This window comes from Rhineura floridana, chromosome 4 (assembly GCF_030035675.1).
Source record: "Rhineura floridana isolate rRhiFlo1 chromosome 4, rRhiFlo1.hap2, whole genome shotgun sequence".
NCBI classification, from domain to species: Eukaryota; Metazoa; Chordata; class Lepidosauria; order Squamata; family Rhineuridae; genus Rhineura; species Rhineura floridana.
In genome coordinates this window covers 8,868,488-8,884,642 of record NC_084483.1, presented here as the reverse complement: position 1 = coordinate 8,884,642, position 16,155 = coordinate 8,868,488, and the positions used below count along the sequence as shown (strand labels likewise).

General features: G+C 40.9%; 1 protein-coding gene across 1 annotated transcript in view; it reads left to right on the top strand.

The window, feature by feature from the left end:
• The first annotated feature begins 306 nt into the window (after positions 1–306).
• The window catches only part of CLIC5 (chloride intracellular channel 5), an 89,815-nt gene continuing 73,966 nt past the window's right edge, over positions 307–16,155 (top strand). The window contains exon 1 of the mRNA XM_061622349.1: positions 307–692. Coding sequence (XP_061478333.1) covers positions 630–692 — 63 coding nt within the window. The 5' untranslated portion in view covers positions 307–629. The remainder of the gene's footprint in view (positions 693–16,155) is intronic.

Genomic DNA, 16,155 nt, shown 5'->3' with positions numbered 1-16,155 from the left:
GAAGTCATGTTATGTTAGTGCTGGAAGTGCTAATGAAAACAGAATACTACAGTCTGTGTGTATCCCTGATCTATAGCAATCAACTTTGATGAAAACACTATTATAATTAAAGGAAACACTGATATTATTTTGCAGAAGCTGTGAATGGAAGGATGTGGAAAAGGCATACACATGGGGAAGAGATTTCTCTATAATGCTGAACAGAAACGATTGGTCCTGAGGTACCAATAGCTATCTGCTCTCCTGTGAGTTAACTCCACCCTCTTCTCTTGCACTGGGCTATTTTGGGCTAGCCGTGTGAGCCAGAGCTCTGACAGATGAGCGCTCTGAAACACAGCACAGCACAGTTAGCACTTGTTGCTCCTGCGAACTGATATAAACCTTAACAAATTCTCCTTGTTTTCCTTTTCCTATTTTTTAAAAAATTCTTAACTTGGAAATATATCTTTGTTAGTAGAAGGTTCAGAAACAGCAAAGAGATTGTTTAGTGGAGGGGAAGAAACCATTGCAAGCACTATTTTGTTTTTTTAAAAAAACGTTAAAATAAAAGGAAGCATTAGCTGTTATTGGAACCTTTCATTGCTTTGCGATATAAGGAGAACATCACCTAGCTTGTGTTGGGGTTAAAAATGACAGACTCATCTCCTACTAACGGAGAAGGAAAGGACCCTGAAATAGAGCTCTTTGTAAAGGTAGGTGAGACACTGAAGTGTTTTAACTCTAGTCAGCTGGGCTTTTATTTAATACACTAAATTGTCCTCTTGCTGCCTGGCAATGCTGACTCTAACTCTGTGTTCTCTTGTGTTTCAGTCCTGCACTTTTATTCTCCAGCTTTGGATATGAGAAAGATGTTCTTTTTCATGCTCTTGTTTGCCTTCTCTCCTGCTGTTTGTCCTAATCGGTTGTCTACAGTGCTACGATGTCCTCATTCTTGTGTGCCAGGCTTGCCACAAAGAACCTTGCTTTCACCTTTTGAATTGTGCATTAGGGAGAGAAAGCCTAGCTCTGAAGAAGGAGGAAGGGTTACTTCCCAGAAGCCCCCTTAGCATCACCCGTATCAGCATGTGAAAAACTCTGAAGTATGATAAGGGAAAGCTCTCCTCTCTAATTAATATTTACAGTGATAACTGTGTCAATGCAGAGATAAAAATGTAGTCAGGTTTTGTTGTCAAGTAGAACTGGTTCACACATGTGGGAGTTTTTTGGGCATAGCCAGATTTCACTTGTGTCGTAATCAAGTGTATGAACCTCAGTGAAAAAGGTAGTGAGTAGAGATGGGGGGGAAATTCGATTCAGTTCACATTCCAAGGCAAACCTGCCTAATTTGCACTTTCTAAAACTATATAGGAAACCAAACACAGCCATCCTTCAAAACTCACGCTCCTCCAAATTCTGCAACGCAATTCTGTAGACAAGAAACGTGTACAACAATGCCTATACTAGGGTCAAGTGTCTGTGTATTAATGAAAACAACAAAATGCATTGCATTAGAGGAAATTGCTTTGCAGAAATGTGTGTTAGGCAAAATTGCATATAAAACGTGCATCTTAGGAGAAATCTGCACTAAAATGCTGATGAATGTTTATGAGAACTTTTTTTAAAAAAAATCACAAACAATTGTGGAAATGTGGAGAACTGAACTTAAGATACTAAGAGAAACCAGTGGACAGCTTCACTCATCCCTAGTAGTAGTGACTGAAGCAAAACAAAAGGGTTTTTTGTGTGGCAGTGTATATGGGAAGGCCTATTCAGACATCTTAAGTCATCATTTGATGTTGTAGTAATTAAGTGATGAAATATGCAGGCCCTCAGACAGGTGTAGGTGGAGAGTATTCCTAGCAGCTCAGTGGTGATGCTCAAGAGTTCTTGAAATTTAACACATTTTTATCCTAACAGTCATAAAACATTTATGAGTGCTGCTTATTGATGATACATAAAATGCCACATAAGAACAATAACGGACAGAGCAGAAATTTTACTCATTCATAGTATAGGAAGAAGTGTATAAAACGTGTAATATTATTTCAAACCATATGTATTTGTATAAGTCCTTAACATGTTGGTAGCAAATGTGCTGCTCCACACGGAACTCAACCCAAATGGATGCCATTTTGTAAACAGTAAACATGACACAAAACATTTCCCAGGGTATGTTCAGATGACCATTTTAGCATGGCTCAGAAGTTTCCATCTTCAGAGATAACTGTGTCAGCACATTATTTAATGCAGTTTAAATTGCAGCTAATTCCAAGTCTCTGGGACATCCACAATTATCTGTAATTGAAGTACAACATAACTATTATCTCCAGGCTTTCAGTGCCTTGTTCTAGGGAAAGAAGCTCCCAGTGTTTTCTAAAGGTCCATAGCACGGTAAGGCAAGAAAGCGTGTTTCCTTCCATCCTTTCAGCTGATCCCCCTCTCCAGAAACCTGTTTACATGTGAGAGATCAGCACCAGAGCATTGGAAATGCTAGTATGTGGAAAAGTATGTGGAAAAGGGAACATGCTAATGATGATGATGATGATGATGATGATGTTTATTTATAATACCTCTTCAACCAAAGGGTGGCACACCAAACATATACAATTAAAATAACAATACATAAAATAACATAACAGCTCCTAATATCAAGCATCAACCAGGCTCTTCCAATGTTTGTTGTTCTCTTTGTCATTTTAAGCAAAGTGATACCTTTTTGTGCCAAATACCTTCTCACCAGAGTTCCCCATCAACAATGGTCTCCCTTATTTGTGTACATTCTTTAGACATTAAGGGAGAGTTGTATAGTCCTGTGCTATACACGCTATAATCTAAGAAATGAGTTTCCTGTGTGGAATTTATATATAGTATCACTGTTTTTATGCTTTAACTGGCTATAATCAGTTAATCAATACTCTATGCTCCAGTCAGGGATGAAAGGAAGTGGTGGTAAGAACAGCAGGCTTTGGGTCTCAGCTGCTCGTCCCTTTCTAGGCCCTTGTGCACTTCATAATCTATGCTAGTAGATGTGCACCTGTACCAGGGCTCAAGAGTGCTATTGTTACTCTGGCACTGGAGCAGGAATGGAAGGTGCTCTCAATTTCATTTCTCTCATTTTCTCATTTTTCCAGTCTTAAATTCATTGCTCCACATTCCTACAGCAATTTGTGTTGTTTTTTTTTTTAAAAAAAATCAACATGAAAATTCTTCAGCATATTAGTGTGAATTTCTGCTTATAATCACATTTTTGTATGCAGTTTTGACTAAGGTACACATTTTTGTGAGCATTTTATCCTAATGTAATGCATTTTTGTATGTTATTTCACTCATATTCATTTTTCTCCTAATATATGCATTTTTGTAAACAATAGTTGGAGAACTGTAGTGCAAAATTCAGAGAAGTGCAAAGGGTGGCTGTGTTTCAGTTTTCTTACTGGTTTGGAAAGTGTGAATTTGAGAAATGAATTTGAGAAATTCTCCCCGCTCCCTACATTGGACTAAGGAGTATATAGGATTGCTCTGTAAATCTGTAGTATAAATAGACCTTGGTAGAAGAGCTATAAACCAAATACACAAAGCTGTCACACAGTTCCAGTTGTCACAGTTACTGTCAGAAGAGAACAGGGCTGAAATGTGCCTCATGTTATGTTCTGTAACTCTTTACCTGCCTGGCCTTTGCATGTCGACTTTTCCAAGGCCTTGGGAGAATTAATGTCATTTTTAACATGGTAAAAAGTTGGGGGCAAAAGGCTCTCATGGCTTTCTCTGGTACCTCCTTTAAGAAGGAATTGTCGTAGGTGCTTGGCCTTTTTCATTTGAGGGAGAGGTTTTGGTACTGCATATTGCTTAGCAAATATTGGAGGGCTTCCATTAGCCTTCTATGTCAGGGGTGAGGAATCACTCACGCAAGGGCTACATGTAGTGTGTGTGTGGGGTGCCTAACAGTGATGGGCAAGGCCAAAACCTAAAGTGTGTGGAACCATCCACACAAAGACACCATTCCGTCTCCATCTCTCTGTATCATACACCATTTCACACAACACACTACAGAAACACTGCAATTTGCCCATGGAGAAAAAGAACAATCTTTCACTTGGCTGCCATGCTGGACAGTGAGAAATGGTCTCCCCCCTTTTTTTTATCATACAGCAGAGAAACTGAGTGAGCTGCCTCTCCCCTGATTCTGAGCAGGCGGAGGGAAACTGAGAGGAGGAAAGGGTTGAAAAGCTGAGCTGCAAGGAAAAGATGACTGAGGAGATTTCAGTTTATCAGCAAGGTCAAGATGGCTGAGGAGGGAGGGGTCTGTGGAGAGGCTAGCTGGCTGGGTGGGGAGGTCCTAAGAGCCAGAGGTCCCCCACGCCTGTTCTGCACATTCCATAATATGACAAAGGAATGGCTTGTTGGATCATTACGTCATTACTTTTAACACCTGGGGTCTAAATCCAACATAGAGTTGAAATCAGTGGGCTTAAGCATCCCTAACAGGGTGTTGGTTTTAAGTATGTCATAATTGTAATAGATATGTTCTGGTTTTAGCTTTGGACACCGAAATGAATGCTTCCTATGGGACTTTGTCATTACTCTGTCATGCCCATGGCACTGCTTATGATTAATAGATTATGAAATTATTGAAGCGCCAGTTGAGGAGTTTGTGAATAACAGCATTTTCACACATGCTTAGGCCAGGCAATCATGTGGTCCTGCCATGACAGTGAGGCACTGACATTGTTACAACACTGGTGTAACTTAGTATGCATGCCTGGCACAAATCTGGGGAGAAAAAAGCACAGACTAGATCAAGAAAAGCCACACCCTAATGTCAGTGACAACTCCTCTAACTCCCACCAATCATGGGATGGCATGGTGTTGTACACCCACATGACAGACAGCAATGGAAGGTGGCATTCTGTTCATGGCAATGGGAATATGCCCCCATGACATCTCTACCCAACACTACAAACAACCTGTCATACATGACAGCAGCACAGTATCCTCTGCAGCTGTAGTCAACATGGTACCCATGAAGGCCTTCATTGGCAGCCCCTGGACTGGGCCCCCAGACTCTGAGCTTTCATAAAAAACAAACTAAGCATCTAGCTCTCCTGGAAAGAAAGTTATGAAGCAAGATGATGGTTGCCTCTATCGACTGAAACTCCTGGGAGTGCAGTTCCTGGTGGGTAAGTTTGGTGCATCTCTCATTGTTGCAGCATGTGAAAAAGGTAGCAACGTTGGGGGAGGCATTCAGCTCACCAGCCCTATGTAAAATCATTTCTCTTTAATGGCCCTCTGCATGAATCATACAAGTACATATGTATGATTAATAGTGCAAATGAAGCTCAAAGGTGCTTTAACAATTATGTGAAATCTCTCACAATACACAATGTATTTTTTAGGTATTGTATGTGAGTGGAGGATGTTTCAGCAAACAATAGTATCTGCCTAGTTTGAGAGTAGAGTTGCTAGGTCTAAGATTTTTGCCGGGAGACTCAGGATTTTTGGGGCATCTCTGGACTCTCAGCTTTCATTTTTAAGAAATTAAGTTTCTAGATGGTCTGGTTCAAGAGATATATACCCAAATGTCAGCCCCCTGCAACTTCTGTTAAATGAGCTCATAGCTGGCTGCTCTAACCCCTCCCTTTCATATTTTTAGCTAATAAGTGAAGTCAAAGTTGTGATTGACAAGGGATCTGTTAATCCCCAGGCGATAGCTAGAACCCAGTGCAAGGCCAGAAAATGGTTGTCTCTTCCTGCTTGTCTGAAAATCTCATAAATTGTGTGCAGGTTAGGAGATATAGAACAAAAAATCACAGCAGGATCTTTGTAGATAATTGTTTACTGTAAACAATTTAATTTATGATTATAATAAAAGTGTACATGCAGAGTTTTTTAAATTACTTGAAAAATAGCATATAATACATTTTATTTTTTAAATAATTTTTGAACAGAAATTTAAAAGAAGTGTACATGCAGCTTATGACGTGTTATACTTTTCTTATTATGAGTAGTCAAACAAGTTAACATTTTTTCTGGGGTGTTGAAGAGGGCAGTTTGTCTGTCTAATTAATAGCCTGTTTTGAAAACCTTCCCAATATGAAGCTTTAATTCCATGCTCACTTTTCTGGGAGTAAAGCTGCAATGCTAATGCCACACACCAGGAGTAAACCCCATTTAATTCATTAGAACTTACTTTTGAGTAGACATGGTTAGGATTGTGCTATAAATCAATGGGACTTTTGAGTGAACATAGCAAAGGATCGGGTTTGTGTTGTAAATCTTTCTTTCCCCTCCAATCCTATTTTTAAATTAATTAGGTAGGGCTTACCTAGGTGTCACTGCTTTTGTTTTATAGGAAACTAATACTGATTTTTTTTTAATGTTCTGCAATGACCAACTGGTTTTGACAATAAACTATTATATGGGGTGTAGGTTTTTTTTACATCTCCAGTGTGTATGTATATGGAATCTTTCCAACAACCCTGTAAGGCAAGGGTAGGAAACCAAGGCAGCTGACAAGAAGAAATAAATCCATTTAAAACCCAAGAATCATAAAACAAATATAAAACAGTTACAAAACAGCTTAAAGTGGCATGATTCTGAATTTTGGGTTGGAAGAGTGAAGTTCCTTATCATTTGAGTTTGCAGTCCTGAGAATGCTTCCCTGTTGGAGTAGCCACATTGAATACATTGGGACTGGCTTCTGAGTAAACATGCATAGAATTGCACTATAAATATTATTACAGGTTGTGTAAACATCTTTGACAGTCATGCTTATATAAATATTTCTTCATACTATGTCCCGATAAGTATCTGATTTCACACTATGGTTGTACATTATTTCCCCTACATTTTAAGTGTGCCCTTCTTCCTTGGGATGGTCATGGTTCCCCTCTGTTGTTTTCACCTTGAGGGGCAGATTAGGCTGAGAGATGGTGAGTAGCCCATGGTCACTCAGTAAACTTTGTAGCTGACTTCAATTTTAAAAGTTAATTAAAATGATTTGTATGCAGGCAAAGTTTATGAAGTAATGCAGGTCCGCATAATACATTTAAAGCATATCCAACCTGCATTTAAAGTTCCGCCAAAGAATACTGGGAAGTGTAGTTTCCCCTCATAGTTATAGTTCCTAGCACTCTTAACAAACCACAATTTCCACGATTCTGTGGTGGGATTCATGTGCTTCAAATGTGTCTTGAATGTGCTTTAAATGAATGGTGTGGATCTATCCTAGATATGCTGTGCATTCATTAGTGAATTGAAAAGAACAAATTTAAAAGATACATTTTAAAATGGGCAGGGCTGTAGGTAGGGCACATGCTTTACATGCAAAGGTCCAAAATCCAATCTCTAGAAAAGATTATTGCCTGGAATCCTGGAGAGCCAATGCTTTCCCATGTCATCAGTACTGAGTAGGGTTGCCAGGTTCATGGCCTGAGACTGATCCTGTATCTTTAGAAGAAGAGAAAGTCAGCCAAGTGCAGGTGTTCTTGCAAAAGTGTAATGGGAAAAACCACAAGGTAGAATTCTCCCTTCCCCCTGCACAATTTTTAAAGAGTATTTTTAAAAGGGAGAATTCCACCTTGTGGTTTTTCCCATTAAACTTTTGCAAGAACACCTGCACTTGGCTGACTTTCTCTTCTCCTAAAGATACAGGATCAGTCTCAGGCCACAAACCTGGCAACCCTAGTTAGGATTCCGGACTGGTTGTGGGATGCTGAGTTTTCTGTTTTACATGTAGGAATCTTGTTGTGGTTAGTATAGTATTGGATTTAGGAAATCATCACTGTCTTTTGTTTTTGTTTTTCTATTTGCATTTCATTTATCTTTGACCTTACTCCCTTTTATTCATAGAAACAACAACAGTGTTTTCATGCTCTCAGCTCAACCCCCTTAAACCCACTGATGACGCACCTTGTTGTTTGCATGATGGTTTGTTTCTTGCCCAATAGTGGTAAAAGAGAATTCACATAGTGGGAAGTGTGGATTTAATTGCTGTTATTCCCAAGCTACTGCCCATGAAGATAGACCAAACCATGTGTGTTTTCTGTCTGTCAGTTATTACTCACTGGAATTGGGTTGGCTGTCAAAGTGAGTTTATAGCAGCCCATATCTTCTTAACTCTTACTCATTTCTCAAACTTCTCTGTGCAGTGAAGGTCAACTCTGTAAAGAAGCTTGGAGTAGACACATTAAAAGGCAGGCAGGGCATTCCAGGCAGGAGGTTGCCAACTCTGCTTTGATACTGATATTTTTGCAGAGGATCCCGGGTCAAGCCTTACCAGCAGCACAATCCTAAACATATCTACTCAGAAGTAAGTCCTGTTGAGTTTTATGGGGCTTATGTCCCTTAGTAAATGTGTTTAAAATTGCAGCCTTCAGGGGCATCCATCCTGAGTGCTCCCATCTAACATCTCCACAACACTACACTCCCTTTTTCCTACAATGGCCTTCTGGTGACTGGCCTAGCCTGAGGGCACTTACACCCTTCTTGCCAGAAGCAAGTAGGCTAGATTAAATGTTCCCTACCCAGTCTCACTAAGCAGGTGAGAAGAAATTATCCCATAACTTCAGCTGGACCTGGGAACACCCTCATTTAGCTAAGATTTCTCTCTTAATTTCCAATCAGATATTTTTTTGTTTTGTTTGAGAAGTATGCTCCAAGCAACTGTAGTTGATGCTTAAGATGACTAAGGCCCACCCCTGTGACGTCACTGGGGTCCATCCTTGAAATCTCAGTGTTTGGGATGCTTCTGACTCGGCAACCCTGTACAATTGTACTTACTGTATTTGGCCTTTTGGCAGTGATTGTAGATAACTAGCTCTATAGGGATGTGTATGAGGCAGTGCAGCCAGGAAACAAAGCTGGCTGTGTGCTAGTAAGAGAGAGAGCGCGTCGGAAATATGGAATGAGGCTATAAATGAAAAGCAAAATTAAAAATAAGCATGTTTAAATGTTGAAATTGTGGTAAATTGGTCATGTACTTAAAAGTGTGTTTAACAAAGATGAACACAGAAAATGTTGAAAACATGTTGTTGAAAATGTATTCTGTTTTGTGTGTTTGAATATAATTATAATGGCCTTTCTGTTGGAGAAGCAAAGCCATTTTGCATAAATGCTCACTTGATATGGGGTACATTTAGCTTTTCCTATGAGGCATTGACAAGTGACATTTTAATATGGTGTGAAAACGTAATTGCTGCTATTATGATGGTGCAAAATGCTGGGTTATGGATAGCTGGCACTAAGCAAGAGTCAATAATAAAGTTCCTAACATTTGGCTTTTAAATAAAATAAAAAGGCCTGGACATCTTGTGATCCACCATTCTAAATGCATTCCAACAGATATTTATGGCAACCCAACAGAAACTACTTTTGCTGCCTTCCTGGTACTGCAGAAACGTGCTCGTGTAAGGGATGAGGAACGCTGCGAAGCAACCTGCAGGCCACAATACATGGGCATAGCGCTTTCTTTGGCTTTATGTGTCACACATTTTGCAGACATGGACCCTCCCCCAAAGTCATTTTACAAATCAGAGTAAGCTCTTTTACTTGATAATCCCCTCTCCAAATAGTGCAGCCCATCCTCACAGAATGACAGTACTACAGTATTCCTGAGACACATATGAATGTTCTAAAACCTCAGTCACATTGAACTGCTGTAGCTCCCTATCTCCACCCTAGAAAGCGGTACTATTTTGGATTTTATCCTGAATCTTAAGACTTACTCTGGCTCATTGCCTTCACTGCCCTGTTAGTACTGAAAGGCCCACAAGATGATACCGCACGAGGGGAGTTTCTCATCCTTCCCAGCAGGGCTGGCTGCAGGTTTCTTTGGGCCCCTGGCCACAGGATATCAGAGGGCCCCTTGGCCCCACCTTTTCATTCTTAAACCACACCTCATCTTGGCTCCTCCCCTTTAAACTAAACAAATTTTGACTGATTGTCAAAGAAAAACACAAACTTTAGTGTTCCAGTAGGTGCCTTTTAATTTTTTTTGGTCAACAGTATAACTTAGAGGTATAACTTTATCTGCAATCTTATACACACTTGCCTTCCACTTTGGGCTCCTTTGGGAGGAAGGGTGTGATATAAACTGAGTAAATAAATAAATAAATTTTGAATATCACCATGAAAACTGTTAAGGGATTGTTTCTGAGTCCAACACTATAAAGTCTGTACATATCTGTTATCAGTTGTGCTTATGTGAACCACTAGAATGCCATGGGGGATTATTGCAGTCTAACATGATGGAACACTTTTTTCCCCACTTCAGCTATATAGATACAGGCACTCTTGTGCCTTCTTTGAAAACTTTGATTTAATTTATCTAGGATTAGTCAACTGACCTGTCAAATCTTGTCAGTTGATTGTCTATTACTTGACCAAGGTCAAATATTCCATGAATGCTACTGGGTAGCTAGCAGCTTACCTTTTTTATTTCATTGTAATGTCATCTGTTAACAAGGGGAAGGATGAGTTCAGTTTGCCCCCTAGCTCTGCAGCAATTGGGCAAAATGAGCAGTGAAACAAAGCTGTTCCCACTGGCTACATGCTATAGTTTTAGGCATCTCCAAACATGAGTACAATCAGTCTTAAGTGGGAAAGGCCACTGTCTAGTGAGGATGCCTGACTAGAACTAGGGAGACACAGGCTGTTATTTACTACATTTATATACTATCCTTTCCCCAAGAAGCACATACAGACATATCTGACAGTGGATTCAAGGTGTGGCCAACATGTATTTACAGGGGGGAGTGGTCCCAGCTGCCCTGAAAGAGGCGGTGATCCGACCGCTCCTGAAAAAGCCCACCCTGGGTCCATTGGTTTCTAACAGCTACCATCTGGTCGAAATACCCCCTTTTTAGGGAAGGTGATCGAGAGGGTTGTGACACAACCCTTGGATGAAACAGATTATCATGACCCATTTCAATCTGGATTCTGGCCTGCTTATGGGACTGAATTGGCCTTGGTCGCCCTGATCAGGACGACCTTTATCAGGAGAAGGACAGGGAGAGTGTGACCCTGTTATTCTTATGTGATCTCTTGGTGACTTTTGATACCATTAACCATGGTACCCTTCTGAGCTGACATGGTGAGATGGGTATTGGAGGCACTGTTCTATAGTGGTTCCTATCCTATATTCAGGGTCAGATTCAGAGAGTAGCATTGGATGCTTGTCTGTTGTGCTGTGGAGTGCCACAGGATACCATCTTGTCTCCAAAGCTTTTAACATTTATATAAAGCCCTCGGGAGTGGTTATTAGGAGATTTGGAGCCAGGTGTCAGCAGAATGCTAATGATACCCAGCTCTATTTCTCTGTAACATGTGAACTGGGAGAAGTAGTGCAAGCCCTGGATTAGTGCCTGGACTCGGTGGTGGGCTGGATGAGGGCCAACAAACTGACTCTGAATACTAGTAAGATGGAGGCAGTGTGGGTTGGTGGTTTCCAGCGGCGTCACTAGGGGGGTGTGGGGGGTGCAGACTGCACCGGGTGACACCATCAGAGGGGGTGACACCCAGAGCTGCCCCTAGGCACCGGGAAGCCCTGCAGCAGCCATCTCGACAGCCACTTCCCTCTTGGGAAATCTTCCACTCTTCAGCTGCAGAGCGGTTTTCCCCCCCCATCCTGCCTGGCCTGCCCGGTCATCAGCTGTGAATTATAGGCGGGAGGTTTGAATCCCCTGCCTGCTCTTGTGTGCCTGAGTGGCTTCCCAGGAGGAGGGTTACCAGGTGTCTGATGTTTGGCTGGAGTTTCTGGTTTTGCGGGTCTCCTCCGGGTCCCCAGCTAATTTACCTTAGTCTCTGGACTCTCAGCTTCAATTTGTGTCCAAAAGGCGGCATAAAAATAAACCGTAATAATAATAATTTCATATTTATATATATTTTGTAGGCCCCCTTACATTTTTTGGAGAAGGAAAGTATAATAAACCAATCAAATAAATAAATGAAGTCTTGCTGGCCAGAGCAGATGGATGAGAAGGGTTTGCAAGGGCACCGGTGGAGGAATGTTTGAGGAGATTCAGCAGCAGCCATTTATTTGTCAAGCCTCTGGGTACTGACATGCGTAAGCATCATTGCTGGGTGAGGAACTGGCAACCCTAGTGGGAGATATTCAGAGCTCTTTAATCCAGGCAATCTATTCGTTGATTTTGTGTATAGAAAATTATAGTAGCACAAAGGGACAGGTACTTGGGCTTGGAATCATGCAAGAAATTCCATTCCATTCTACTACCACAATCGCTGCTTTCACAATGGTTACTATCGATTTTACTTGTACATTCATACCATTGCAAACCTGCTAGCTGCATGCTTCTAAACTGTAGTGTATGTTCTCGTGTCATGGTGCAGTGATGACAGCAAGTTCCAGTAATTGTCACTGTAACTGAACCAGGCTAAGCAGGATGCAGAGGTCATTCCCGAACGGTAAATGTCACAGGGATCATTTGACATTGCATCCCCAAAATATACTGGAGGAGCTTTCCAGGTCAGCAGAAAGCACCCTAGCTCATGAAAGGAACTCCAGTGTCATTATTGGCTTGGTTGACAATGCCATAGTTAGAACATAGTCATTTAACTGGAGGATCGCTATGAAATAAATGGCAAATGTGTCTTTTGGTTTCAAGTGATGAAACCTTCAGTCTGTGAATATGGAGAACATTGCTTATCAACATGCACTTTTAATTAAAAAACCACCAATAACTGCTGGAAAACACTGATGTTTAATTGCTATAGTAACCAATATAGTATGGGTGGCAGAACTTATTTTAGAGTACAGTGGCTCTTCTAAGGGTAGTTATACTCGAGTATCTGTATATTATTTAACTACATGATCCCTTTCTATCTGACTTGATCAGCACCCCTTATTTTAAAAATTAAGCAAGGACACACTGTTGAAGTGACTTCTCTAGTGGTGTTTAGGAAATCAGTGTAGCAACCAACAACAAAGCCTTCATTTCTGAATCCATTGCTTTAAACTGTATTTCTTCAGTTGTTATAAGTTTGGACACTGTTCTGTGCTGTATTGAGGAATGTTTTGTAATCCACTTCTTAATTAATTAAAACTTCCCATTGTTGCGATGAGAGGTGGTAAAGAGTGGCTTATATTGCAAGGACTTCATAGGAAACCAATGAGTTATTTATTTATTATTGTGGGGAAATGCCATAGTTCAGTGACAGAGCATCTATATTACGTGCAGAAGGTCCCCAGATTCAATCCCTGACAACTCCAGGTAGGGGTGGGAATGTCCCTATCTGAAATGCTGGAGAGTTGCTGCCAATCAGTGCGAACAATACTGAGCAGGATGGACCAATGGTCTGACTCAGTGTAAGGCAGCTTCCTATGTTCCTGTTCAGTTATTTATTGTGTATATAACCACCAGTTATGCAGGCATTTCACGGCTGTATATAAAACAAAAATATACAAATAATTGAAATCAAGTCCAATCAAGCACTCAGTAAGAATATTTAAAATTCTGCAGTGGCTGGCATCAGCAGCCAGCAAAGGCCATAGTTAGCAAAGTTTTTAGCATGTGCCAAAACTGTATCCAAGGTGGTGCATGACAACAGAGTCCTCTCAGTGAAGTCTAGGTCAGTAGTGGAAGGGGGCAGATGTTGGTCCACAATAACAGTGCTTTCCTCCCCCCTCCCCTACAACAGCCATCTGTACAAGACAAAATAAAGGGTTATTATTCTCAAGAAACATTGTTAGGTTGAAAATTAATCTTGGCCTTAGTCACAATAGTATTTTTGGAAGGGCAAAACCTGTTCATCATTCTTATCTGCAAAGTCCACCTCTTCAACTAGATACCTTTTGAATGCTAGAATGTGACAAAGAAACAAAATCTTGGAAATGTCATAGATAAAATTTCCATACTAGTTTCAGGGTTTAAATAACAACTGACAACAATTTAGGATTAATAAAAAAATTAATAGATTGTTATGTGAGCTGCTCTTTTTAGTTAGGATGTAACAAAGATTAACATTCAGGTAGCATATGACAATTCCACTTTGGAGTAATGGGCTTTATATATAATATTATGGAAGAGCAGAGGTCACCCTTTTTCTTCCAGGAGAGAAGTGTCATTATATTCAACATATATGTAAATAGACAGTTGCCAAGAAAGTCTGACATGGTTGGATTTGATTTGAGGAAATTAGTTGAAAGTTTGTTGTGAGGGAAAGACAAATATTGGGGAGATTTTTTAAAATCTGTGATAAAAGAAGCTTATCTAAAGGGTATACCACAGTTAAGGAAAAGCAACAACAAATCCAAGAGGACATTCGAGTGATTAATAAGAAGAGGTGATAAAGCTAAAAAAGGAAAGAAGACTTCCTTGAGAACATGAACGTCTTGCCCAAATGAAGAGTTCGAAACAAGCACAAAGTCTGGAAAAAAGTTGAGCATATTGCCAAGAACGTTAAGGACAACAATACAGTTTATTTTAAAATATGTCAGAAGCAGAAACTGGCCAAGGAAATGGTGGATTTTTTAGATGCCAAAGGGGTGCTAAAAAAGAGAAAGCCAGTGTGGTGTAGTGGTTAGAGTGTTGGACTAAGACCTGGGAGACCAGGGTTCGAATCCCCATGCAGCGACATTGGGCCAGTCACTGCCTTTCAGCCTAACCTACCACACAGGGTTGTTGTGGGGATTAAATTAGGAGGGGGAGAACCATGTTTGTATGCCATCTTGAGCTCCTTGGAGAAAAGGTAGGATATAAATGCAATAAATGATAATGATAAAAGAGAATAGAGAGACTGCACAGAAGCTGAATGAGTTCCTTGCATCTGCTTGACTATGGAAGTTGTAGAACAGATATCTGCATCTGAATCAATTTTTTGAGGGATGGCATCTATAGAACCTGTGGCATTCCATTATATATAACAAGGGACCAAAGAACATTCCTCTGATGCTACTCTCTGGAACTGTGACAAAGTTGGTCCAGGAGGATACCATGATCAGGTACCACTCTCCTTGTCCCTCTCCCAATAAATATCCATCATGTACCATGATAGCATCACCCTGGTTGGACAGATAGTGGAGGGACCTCTGGTCCAGGGTCCTGATAGGAGAAAGCCCTTACTCACACTGAGACTAGCTGAAGACTAGAGAAAATGAAGGTGTGGGAAAGAGATTCCTGTCAACCAACCCCGAGGAAGAAAGACACAACATATTTGGCAGTATTATTGCCTTTATTGAACAGCATCAGGGATGGAGTGAGTTCTGAAAATAGTAAGACATATGTATGCAGTTGCCAACCAGTCACCCCAGCAGGGCTCCTGTGCCTTTTGACAGATGCATGAGAGACAACTGCTAGCAGGAGAGCTGCCATTCATGGCTTCATCACACTGTTGCATAACCATCTGTCATGGAGCATGGAGGGGTGCAGGAGCCTGGTTGGAACAAGAAGGATCTCCTTGGCGGAGCAGGTGAAACAGCTCTAGTCACTGCTGCCAATCTTACAGTAGGCCTCCCTTGTTGTCTGCTGGGGTTGGGGTGGGTCCTGTCATCTTCACTGTCACGGAGCTGCCTGTGAAGAAAGAGAGAAAAGGCAAATCACCAGCTGAACATATTTATTTATTTGAACAATTTATGTACCATGTATATTTAAATAAAACTCTCAGCAGTTAAAACATATTTTAAAACTTCTTAAAAAGCATTCATGGATGCAGTATCTATGGTTGCTATATCTTTCCTGCCATATAACATGCTTTCCTATATAATATTGAGCGATAGCTGAGGCTAGCACTGATCTGGGAAAATGCCCAGAGTTTACTCCGGTGTTGCACTGCCTCAGCCATTGAGTCTACAAGTTCCTGGTGGCCCCTTAACTCCAAGAGGAGCAGTTGAGGTCAGAATCAAAGGAGTGTCTCCTGAGAAGCAAGAGAGACCTCTTCTCTGCTTTCCTATGTAACACTGTGTGATAGCTGAGGCTAGAGTCTCCGTGCGCCTGAGTGACGCACAGAGAGCTGCCAAGGAATGGGGGAGACCATACTGAAGAAGCTAACTTTCGGACAAGACACTGTCATTCCCAGGAGTGGATGAGAACAGAGGAAGTAGGAAGCTGAAGATGTTATGAGTATTATCACTTTGGCTGAACTAACAACTAATCTCTTTACATTACTCTGCCCTTTACTTCCTGTTTACAGCTCTGATTATTGATGTTCAAGGTGGCAGTATAA